Raw genomic sequence first — 12,057 nt, 5'->3', positions numbered from 1 at the left:
TGCAGACCCAGAGGGCCTGACTAGGACCGGTCTCTCTCCTGAGAGAGATTTCTCTCTAAGAACCCAGAACATTCCTGGCCAGGGGGTTTTATTACCTCCCTTTGGTCAGGTGGTGGCTGCTCCTCCAATTACCTCTCAGTTCACAGAGACAGGATGTAACACAGACATTGGTTGACATTATTACATCACAAATTAACTTCTGCCTTGCCAGGCAGGATTAACCACTGCAATTTCCGCTGTGTGATGTGGTGACATGTTATGGGGCTTATTCGCAAGCACCCACTCGCCATTGCATCGGCGAGGGTGTTGCAGATACATAATGGAACTCGGCGCATCTGTCGCCGCCATGCTGGAGACCTGAAGTTTCAATCATAGCAGCGCAATATGGATGCCCCATACTGTCGCTCTTAATCATGGAAGTGGTCTCCATGGCTGCCTCCACATGTCGTCCCCTTATCAAACGAGCTGTGTCAGGCTCATTTTTCGGGTGTTTCACCAGATACATTATGGAACTTGGTCACTATGTCGCCACCATGCTGTGTTATCGACTAAATATACCGTCAACCTTTTGTTCACATAGGAAATCATTTCAGCGCTTCTTGTTCACCTCCTTTGGTTCCTCTCTGCCACCCATTGGTTTGAAGCCTAAGTCCATTTGGGGTATGTCGCCATGCCACACTCTAGCCTGCCGCTGCTGCCGCTGCCTCTGCATGCCATCTTCTATAGTGTCAGGGTCAATTATTGGATGTTTTAGATGCTATCTAGCCTCATTCAGTCACTCTGTCATAGCCATGCTGTTGCCCATAATTTTGGCATAATGGTGCGATTAAGCAGCCTCAGAGGCATCCATGCATGCTGCCCCTGCTGTTTCCTGTCCATTTCCGTGGTGTTTCCATCCTTTTCTGAGGTTCCCAGGTGTTTGGCCAAGCTTCCCTGTGCAGACCCTTGGTCCCCTTGAGAAATGCTCGAGTCTCCCATTGACTTCAATGGGGTTCGTTATTCGAGACGAGCACTCGAGCATCGGGAAAAGTTCGTCTCGAATAACGAGCACCCGAGCATTTTAGTGCGCGCTCATCTCTACTCACAACACAAAACAAGCATTGATAGGGAGGGAGGTGCAGCTTATTGGCACAAGCAGAAGGAAGTGCCTATAGAGGCTACCATAGTGGAGGGGTGACCAGCAGGAAGGAGAGGGATAATATTAACGCCCTCTTAACTCCTTAGTGCTCTGCATCCGATTTATTGGATTAAATAGAGACCTTGTATCTGGGGAATGCCTGGGAGACGTAGACACCATATATGGTAAGATAGGGATATATCCCTGATGACGTGGTCTTTTTTCTGCCGCTAACCCGGCACATCTCTCAAAAGGATTCCCTGCCAGATGTCTGTAGAAGTCATTTAGTACCACAAGTTCTGGCTTTGAAAGTATACTAGGCGGGACACAGAGCTGGGACAACCCCAGCCAATGTGAGACCGTCCGTGATGGTGGGACAGAGATGAAAAACCGTGACTGTCCCGCCAAATCCGGGACGGTTGGGAGCTATGTGTGGATAGAGCCTAACTTTATTTTGTGGGAAAACCCCTTTAATGGGCAAACTGGCTGCGTCCTTAAGGGGTTAAAGGGATTTGATCAATCACCATACCATAAAAATAATAGTAATTATTTAAATTCTATTGGTCACCACAATTCTGGAAATACCCAATTTATATAGATTTTTATTTTTTCCTAATAAAAACTAAATTTGGAATAAATCTTGGTCATTTTAGTATAACCATTTTTTCAGAATTTTTTAAAATTTTTTGGCAAATCTGTGTAAGGGTGATGCCACACATGGCGTTTTGAAACCGTTTTGGTCCGTTTTTAAGCAGTCCGTTAAAAAACGTTTTTTGAAAACGCCTCCATTTTTGACCATTTTCATTCAAGATAATTGATAAAACCTGTAAAAAAACGGATGCGTTTTTAAAAGGACTGCTTAAAAATAGACCAAAAATGGACTGGTTAAAAATGCCATGTGTGGCAACACCCTAAGGGCTAATTTTTTGCAAAAAAAGTTTGTTCTTTTTAGTGGTCTTATTTTGGAGTTTTGGAGTGTGTTATTTTTGGGGGGCTTATATTTTTTACTTATTTTTTTTACTTTATACAAACTTGAACTTGAATCACTGATGCTCTCCTCACTGGTTCAAATCCAGGACACTGCTCTACAATACTAATGTATTAATTGTCCCTCTTTCCTTTTCCCAAATGTTGGGAGGTATGCATTAGTATTGTAAAGTTAAACCAGTGTCTTGGATTTGAACCAGCGATGAGCTGCAGAGCCATGAAGAGGATCGGATCCCCCAGTAAATGACACGGGGGTCCGATCTCTAGGGGGAAGAGCATTACATGCTGCGGTTAACACTTGCGATCAGAGCCAGCTGACTTCTGGTGCCAGCTCCCTTTGTGAGCCAGAAGCTTGACATATCGCACGTCCAGGTGCGGGAGTTATCTTTCTGCAAGGATGTACGATTGTGTCCTGTTGCGGGAAGGGGTTAAACTGATCGCAAGCCCTGGGAAATGCCAGGCCAAGATCCACCCCCGGGTGCTTGTGTTGTGTTTGTAAATCAGACTGAGGCAGCGAGAGGTAAGTACCTGGTATTTATTATTTATGGGATAATCAGCAACAAGGGAAAGCTGGGTTGGCAATATATGAGGGGCATCAGGGGGGGGGGCACAATATGATGGTGGTGTCAGAATATGCGAATACAGAGACATTTTTTATATAGGTCATATATTGGTTTTTCCAACAAGCCACATGGTAATACACCATGTAGGGAGAGGGACAGGCTCTAATGCATTATTACACACTATATTTTCTTCCCTACTTTGGTTTGTTTCAATTTTGTTTGTTGGGGGTACGTACATGCATATGGAGAGCAGAGTTCATGGAGAGCCGGTGCCTGCAGCGATGCAGTTATAACACCAGGTGGCGCTGTGCCCCAGTAAACACAGAGCGCGCGGACCGACGAGACATGACGAGGTCCCCGCTGTGAGAGTAATGAGAGGACGGAGGGGGAATACAACAAAGGGGCGGGGCATAGCAGAATGTGATACACGGGGTGGGCGGTGCTGTGGGCGGGGCGCTGGCAGAGGTGAGCTGAGTTCCGGGCTTCTGCTACCTTGTCCTGTCAGCAGCTGTGGATCAGCCATCAGGATGCAGCCTCCTCCGAGGAAAGTGAGTATGAGCTGCCCGGGTGCAGGAGAGAGAGGGATGACCTGCTCTAAGACAACGGCTCAACTAGTAATTCCCCAGCTTAATGCCGCCCTGTGTGACTGTAGTGCTCTCTGTCCTGTCATCTCCTCTCCTTCCTATCATAACCCCATAGGAAGGAAGTGTAAGCACAACATAGGCAGTAATGTGTGCCAGAGGCAGAGGAATAGTTGACCTAGTGGGCAGTATGGGCACAGGACAGCACTGGCACTCAGCATCACCACTCAGGACAGTGTGGGCACAGGACAGCACTGGCACTCAGCATAGCCACTCAGGACAGTGTGGGCACAGGACAGCACTGGCACTCAGCATAGCCACTCAGGACAGTGTGGGCACAGGACAGCACTGGCACTCAGCATCACCACTCAGGACAGTGTGGGCACAGGACAGCACTGGCACTCAGCATAGCCACTCAGGACAGTGTGGGCACAGGACAGCACTGGCACTCAGCATCACCACTCAGGACAGCGTGGGCACAGGACAGCACTGGCACTCAGCATCACCACTCAGGACAGTGTGGGCACTCAAAATGGCACAGACACTCAGGATAGTGTGGGCACTCAACATGGCACAGACACTCAGGATAGTGTGGGCACTCAACATGGCACAGACACTCAGGATAGTGTGGGCACTCAACATGGCACAGACACTCAGGATAGTGTGGGCAGTCAACATGGCACAAACACTCAGGATAGTGTGGGCACTCAACATGGCACAGACATTCAGGATAGTGTGGGCACATGACAGGAGAGCACTGGCATTCAGCATAACCTCTCAGGACAGCGTGGGCACAGGACAGCACTGGCACTCAGCATCGCCACTCAGGACAGTGTGGGCACTCAACATGGCATGGCACAGGTACTCAGGACAGTGTGGGCACAGGACAGCACTGGCACTCAGCATAGCCACTCAGGACATTGTGGGCACAGGACAGCACTGGCACTCGGCATCGCCGCTCAGGACAGTGTGGGCACTCAACATGGCACAGACACGCAGGATAGTGTGGGCAGTCAACATGGCACAGACCCTCAGGATAGTGTGGGCACTCAACATGGCACAGACACTCAGGATTGTGTGGGCACATGACAGGAGAGCACTGGCACTCAGCATAACCTCTCAGGACAGTGTGGGCACTCAACATGACACAGGGACTTAGGACAGTGTGGGCACTGGACACTGTCCTGAGCATAGCCACTCAGGACAGTGTGGGCACAGGACAGCACTGGCACTCAGCATAGCCACTCAGGACAGTGTGGGCACAGGACAGCACTGGCACTCAGCATAGCCACTCAGGACAGTGTGGGCACAGGACAGCACTGGCACTCAGCATAGCCACTCAGGACAGTGTGGGCACAGGACAGCAGTGGCACTCAGCATAGCCACTCAGGACAGTGTGGGCACAGGACAGCACTGGCACTCAGCATAGCCACTCAGGACAGTGTGGGCACAGGACAGCACTGGCACTCAGCATAGCCACTCAGGACAGTGTGGGCACAGGACAGCACTGGCACTCAGCATAGCCACTCAGGACAGTGTGGGCACAGGACAGCACTGGCACTCAGCATAGCCACTCAGGACAGTGTGGGCACAGGACAGCACTGGTACTCAGCATAGCACATGCATGCAAACCACTTAGAACAGCATGGATACAATACTGTATTGACACTCAACATGGCGGGCACAGAACAGTGTGGCCACTCAGCACAAGCACACAACTTCACTGGTACTCCGCATAGCTACTGAAGACAGCATGGGCAGTCAGGATAGTGTGGGCACTCAACATAGTATGGTTATGCCCGACAGCATGGGCACAGGACAGCATTGGCACACATGACATATAGATGCTTTCGGGATATTAGAGATAGTTGTGGTGTCCATTGTATATCCGTCCTGACTCCAGGGGAAGTAAATGGGCACATTGAATTGGGGTTTCTTTTATATATTTTCATTTAGACTGACAGATTCCTGGGATTTCACGGGTGTACATCGATAACAGGGACTGAATACAGGACAGGGGCATCTCTTCCAGCAGGATAGTGCCCTATACAGCAGATGTGTGGCAGGACTCTATATATCTCCACGTGCCACCCTACCAGCTAGAAGAAGTGATCGCTCCTGCTGTCCCAGACCAGAAACATGGAGAGTGATTGAGGAGGTTTCATCATATTGTGTAATACATAGGAATGCAGCATGGTATACGGCTACTCTTACTGTATACAGTCACCAGAGGGAAAACTTGCTGATTACTTAATTTGTAATCATTTAGCTTCCGAATACAATATAATTATAGGAAACCTCCTTTTTATTGGGGTGAGTGAAGCTCAGGTTTATATTAAAGAAGAATATATATTGTCAAATATATTGTCAAAGTCAAATATTTTGACTTTTCAGGTAAAAGTTACACAGGAGGTAAAGGTTAGATTTGTGGAGCAGCTATCGGGTCTGCAGAACAAGCAGCAGCAGGACACAGAGCTCCTGGAAGACATCAGGTGAGGAGATGATATCACTTCTACTCCAATATTATGAATGATCCCTAAAGTTCTATCATGTAATCTCTAAGACGTTTACCCACAGCTGTATGTGTGCGGATAGCTTAGCTGCCACATAGCTGCTGTTAGGTTCCCTTTAAAGGAAATCTATCATCAAGCATGACACTTACTTGTATCTTCTTATATTTGATTTCCATGGCCATCCTTCTTAAATCAACTATTAAAATTGTAATAATGAGCCAGAAGTGTTCTGGGGGTCGTTACCAGAGAACCTCTGTGCTGTAGCTTTACAGGCTGTTACTGTGCAAAGTGCACTTCCCCCCTCCCACTTTGTGCTTGATTTTTCTCTGTTGCTGTGAGAGGAGGAAAGTGCTGAGAGAGCAGAGGGAAAGACAGTCTAACAGCTGTGAAGCTGCAGCACGGAGAGGCTATGGTAACACCCCTCAGCCCCTTCTGGCTCAGTTGATTTTAGAAGGAAGGAGGTCATGGATGATTTTGGAGCGATTTGGCATGTTTTGTGCGTAATCTGTGTGCGCTATATAAAGAAAGGTATTATTATTATTATATGGTAGATTTCCTTTAATGGGATGTCCATGTTTAGGAATGATGAGTAGCCAAAAACTGATAATGGCAAATCCCTGCTGACTTATGTTTAATGTGCCCGGATTGTTCCTTTTACTGTTTCATAGTTGTACTTATCAGATTTTTGCAAGACATTTTTAGTATTTTTGCATGTACTTTGGGGTTATTCCAAAATTCTGGATAATCGGATTCCAGAATAAAGGACATTTTATGGGCAATTCTCTTTTCGAGTTCAATGTCCTTCAATTTGCAAGCCGTTTTTTTCTATAGTTATCTCTATAGAGATTGCCTGGTGTCTGTGGTTACTGTATAGCAGTATGTACATGATTGGCTGGTAGGGGTCCGGCCATGGTTGAGATCTTGGCAATGAAATCCTTATTACAGAAGTTTTGACATTAAATGATAAAACTTGAATGGAAGGAAGAAGAATCGCAGCAGAGATCTAGGACTGTGACTCCCTATGGAGAATACTTTAGCCGTGCATTCACTTCCTTTTCAGTGGGAAGCTAAGTAAACTTTGTTAAAGTTAGTTTTTTTTCCCCCTCTTTGAGTGGGTGGATAGCAGCAGAGTAAGGCAGAAGTCCCCCCTTTACATCGGTCAGACACCATCATTGATACTGGAAAACAAGTGTCCATAGTGTTTGTTGCACTACATGAGTATGGGAGGAAATTGTTTTAATTCTTCTGGTTCTGTATTATTATTTATATGTATCTGATAGCACAGATTTAGCATTGCAGGAAATTGAAATGCCCAAATTTTGTTTCAGAATTTACAGAAAATAGAATGTAGTCTGTATTCTTTGTCTCAGACTACTGTGTGTTTATAGTGTTGGTTTATTTTCTTAAGGGGTTGTCCAGGAAAAAAAAGTGTTACATATACTTTATTTATAAAATTGGACCCCACAGAAGGCCGTAAACTAATAAATACTTAAGGTATTAGGTATTTAGATTTTACCCCATCAAAGGGAACCTGTCAGGGCGAATTGGGACACTAAACCCCCTACAGGTCATTATGGATCAGTGGTTTAGTGTCCCAAATTGCCCTCTAAATGGTTGAATTAAAAAAACCAAAAACTGGCGTAGTACACTCCATAGCAGGGGGCGTGGGATATGCTTATGTGAGTCTGAAGTGCCTCATGAGACTCGCAAGTAAGTATAAATGTTTGTGTTTTTTTATTTAGGCCACATAAAAATAATATACAGGTCGTTTTAGGACCCTAAACTATAGATCCATACAGGGTCAAAAATCCTCCTGACAGGTCTTTCTTTAAACTGCTAGCCCCTCTGGTAAGCTATGAAATGTCTTTTGTAGAATACACTCTTTTATGTGAAATCTCCTCCATTTGCCTATAAAAAAATCTCCTCCAAAGTCATATGACGATGAGCAGAAAAGAGTCATATTTCACCTGAGATGGGTCAAGTCTAGAAGCTGCAGGGATGATGTAAATTTAGATGCCCCTATCTTTGTTACTGTAGTATGTAGTGTCATATTAAAGATAAAATCTGGCTTGTGGGTCTGTGAACTGCAGGAACGGAGGTAAATAGTTAAAAAAGGCTAGAATTGGATTTTTATCAGCAGGTTACATTTGTCTGTATCTCTGATTCTATGAGATTCTGAGATTCTTGTCTTTAATATGATATGTTTCTAGTTACTATAGAACCAAACAAAGGGGAATCTGAAGTGATCCTCCCCCTGCAGTTTCTAAACATGACTCCTCTCCAATAAATATGACTATTCTCTGTTCTTTTTCATTGGACTTCGGAGGAGATTTTTTATATGTAAAGGGATGAGATTTCATATTAAAAGGGAATTCTAGAAAGGCTATTTCATACCCATCTGAGGGGCTTAGTAGTTTAGTGGGGTGTAACCTGGTGAGAGGTTTCCTTTACCTGCTCTCCCCCACATGCACCATTATTGACATTGCTGGTCCTTGCTGCACCTGAGCCCTGGGGGAGGTAGGTCACTGCAAGGGGACACCTAAGAAGAACAATGGTGATTGGTTGTAGATAGTGGGTGATTGGCATTTTGCAATCTATTCATAGTTTTTCCGAGGACAGAGATGGAAATCTGGCTCCTATTTAGTGAAAGGTGAGCTGCAGTTACCCGCCATTACCACTACAGAGAAAATGGAGCTTTGGTTTGGGAACCTTTCTCTTAGTTCCAGCCCTGATATCTGCGGAAAACACTTACTTGGTGGATTTGTCAGACGCCCAGCAATCTAAAGTTTTTAACATCATAGAATAATTTTTTATTTTTCTGGCATTGTTTTTCAACATTCTATCCTAAAGGTTAACCTGGAAAGCCCCTTTAAGTACAGTTAAAGAAAATCTACTATCAAAATCCAGCCTGGTAAACCAGGGACACTTACTCATAGATCATGGCACAGTGACTGTGGTTATTTTCTTATATTTGTTATCCATGACCTCCTTCCTTCTAAAATCCAACTTCTAAAATTGGGCTGATAAGCCAGAATTGCTCTGGGAGGGGTTACCAGAGCCCCTCTGTGCTGCAGTTACACCGTCTCCCCCTCCTCCTCTGCTGTCCCAGCACTTCACTCCTCCCTCTGTCTTATGTAACCTAGCAGCAGAGGATGTTTCAGCACACAGGGGGAGGGGGGAAGTGCTTATCGCAAACTGTAGTAACCTGTGAATCTGCAGCAAGGAGGAGCTCTGGCACACCCACTTCTGGCTTGTTAGGAGAATTTTAAGAGTAGATTGTAGAAGGAAGGAGGCCATGGATCACAAATATAACACAGTCATGGTGTCTCTGGCTTGTCATGATGGATTTTGATGGTAGTTTCCCTTTGCACTGTGAAAAGCCGTGTACTCTTCTAAATCTAATTGTTGCAGAGTCTTAGGTAAATATGCTCCAGATATGTCATTGAATGGGGAATACAAGTATTAACGGAAACAGACAAGTCTGGAGAGGTGACAGTCTCAGAAGACGGGAGATTCCCATAGGCTCCTAGATACTTTGGTCTGACGGCCTCATCATAGGTGGATTATATCTCAAATCGCTCAGGAGTCATTGGTGTTAGTGGAACGTCAAGGTAAAGAGGAAACGTCCCGTCTAAGTGAATCATAGAGGCAATCATTAATTCATGGAGGCTGCTGTTACACTGAAAGCCTATGGTGATCCCTTATGTCTCAGCTCAGTCTGAGACATCATTTCCTAATGACCAACTTGTCTTCTCATAAAGGTCAGGACATCAGTGTTTCTTTGTTCGAGGCTATGCAAATATCCAACCTGCAATGTAAATGAGGAAAGAAAATAAGTAGATATTCACCTGTCACATCATAACCTATACATGGGCAGAACAAAAGTGTGTGAATACGTCCTTAGGCTGGGAACACGTTGTCATGTGGTGAATAGGATTCAGCTGCATAAAAAATTCAAATAAGACACAGCAAAACAATTGCCGATTTTCAGTGTTGGGCAAGGACTTTAAAGGGAACCTGTCATCAGGAAGGTCATTTTTACATTGTGACAAGTTCCAATAGCCTCTGGCCTGTTGATTTATATAATGCCTTGTTGTGCATCTGAATAATTCCACTATTTTTTAATTGGGTTTTTTTTTGTTATCTTTACCTGCTCCCTGTCAGCAGCTCGTGGTGGCACTTGAAGCGACAATTGCAGTGGGAAGCTCACATAAGCGCGGGGGAGGGAACAGGGGAGACATGGACTTTTTGAATTGCGTCCCCTGTCCGGGGCTCATCACACACTGCAGGTAGGGAGCCAGGTAATGTTAAAGAAACAATTAAAAAGCAGTGGAATTATTCAGGTACACTAAGAAGTCAACATGTAAAATATCCTTCTTGGTGACAGGTTCCCTTTAAAAAAAACTTCTGTGCTCTAGATTCTGCAACATTTTCCACCTTTCTGTCTTACAGATACCCATGTTCTTCTTTTTAGAGCACACAGTTCCACCCCTTTAACCCCTTACTGGCTTGTGACGTATTAGCACATCACATTTTGGCTTGGGGTGTATGGAAAGGGATCATGGGCTGAGCTGTCTCCATACAAGGTGAGTGTTTGCTGCATATTGCAGAAAACTCCCACCGACAAAACCCGCAATTTGCACATTGTAATAGATGATGGGGAAAATCCCCTTATGCTGCCATACTATAGTATAGCAGTGTATGGTAGGAACAATCGGACAACCTAGGGTTAAAGTACCCTAGGTGGTATAAAATATAGTAAAAAAATAAATTAAAAGACAAAAAAATTTAAATCGCCCCCTTTTCCTTAGAACTGGTATAAAAATAAACACTAAAAATCATAAACCTGTTAGGTATCGCAGCGTCCCAAAATGTCTGATCTAAAAAAAATATAATACAGGCAGTCCCCTACTAAAGAACACTCGACTTACATACGTCCCCTAGTTACAAACGGACCACTGGATATTGGTAATTTATTGTACTTTAGCCCTAGGCTACAATGATCAGCTGTAACAGATATCACAGGTGTCTACAATGAAGCTTTAGTGTTAATCCTGGTTCTTATGACAACCCAACATTTTAAAAATCCAATTGTCACAGAGACCAAAAAAGTTCTGGCTGGGATTACAATGATAAAATATACAGTTCCGATTTACATACAAATTCAACTTAAGAACAAACCTACAGACCCTATCTTGTATGTAACCCGGGGACTGCCTGTAATGTTGTTTAACCCCGTAACGGAAAATAGCGCCCAAAGGTGAAAATGCCACTTTTTTTTTTAATTTTTAACATACAAAAAATTTGATAAAAAGCACCACAAAATAGTAGCATTGAAGACGTCATCTCATCTTGTGCAAAAGGACACCACACACAGCTCCTTACTCTGAAGTATGACTGCATTTGGATTTTATTCTCAGTACAGAGCATGGGATATTAAATACTGTCACTATGAAGTGCAATGTGTAATGCAGATAACAAGTCCTCTCACAGCTCTGTACATGGAAAAATAGATTTTTGAAGGTGGGAAGTGAAAAATGCATATGCAAAATGACGTTAAAGGGGTATACTGGGGGTCATTTACTAAGGGCCTGATTCGCGTTTTCCCGACGTGTTACCCGAATATTTCCGATTTGCGCCGATTTCCCCTGTATTGCCCCGGGATTTTGGCGCATGCAATCGGATTTTGGCGCATCAGCGCCGGCATGCGCGCGACGGAAAACGGGGGGGGGGGGGGGCGTGGCCGAACGAAAACCCGACGGATTCGGAAAAACCGCCGCATTTAAAAAAAGAAATGTGTCGCTTGGGACGCACTTACCTTCATTTGGTCCGGCCCGGTGAACTCCAGTGCGTTCAGATGCTTTTCAGCGCAGCACCGCCACCTGGTGGACGGCGGAGGAACTACCTTGATGAATCCCGGCCGGACTCGAATCCAGCGCAGAGAACGTGCCGCTGGATCGCGAACGGACCGGGTAAGTAAATCTGCCCCAATGAGTTTCTGCCAGCTGCAGCGTGAGGAGTGTAAGGTACAGACAGATAAGTTCTTTATCTGAGGAGTCACCGTAGATCTAGTGTGTTGTGGAATAGCTGAGATGTAGGAGAGCTGGAGAGTGTCATTGTGTGTTATAGCCATCCAGTGGATCCCATCATATCATCTCTGATCTATCTCATCTCTGTCTTTTTCTATGTGTCAGATACTAGTACAATATTCAGCAGCTAAATAACATTTCATACATGGTCAGCACACAGCACTAGATGAATAATAATGTATCCGCTTAGAGAGTGACCATCACTGA

At 44.9% G+C, this 12,057-nt stretch overlaps 1 protein-coding gene across 1 annotated transcript in view; it reads left to right on the top strand.

Moving 5' to 3' along the window:
- Window positions 1-3,109: 3,109 nt before the first annotated feature.
- Window positions 3,110-12,057, top strand: part of FCHSD1 (FCH and double SH3 domains 1) — a 79,590-nt gene continuing 70,642 nt past the window's right edge. Inside the window, exons 1-2 of the mRNA XM_072145660.1 lie at window positions 3,110-3,215; window positions 5,643-5,740. Of these exons, the coding sequence (XP_072001761.1) occupies window positions 3,195-3,215; window positions 5,643-5,740 (119 nt within the window). The 5' untranslated portion in view covers window positions 3,110-3,194. The remainder of the gene's footprint in view (window positions 3,216-5,642; window positions 5,741-12,057) is intronic.

The sequence above is a fragment of the Engystomops pustulosus genome, chromosome 4, assembly GCF_040894005.1.
Source record: "Engystomops pustulosus chromosome 4, aEngPut4.maternal, whole genome shotgun sequence".
NCBI lineage: Eukaryota > Metazoa > Chordata > Amphibia > Anura > Leptodactylidae > Engystomops > Engystomops pustulosus.
This window is presented reverse-complemented; position numbering and strand designations above follow the sequence as displayed.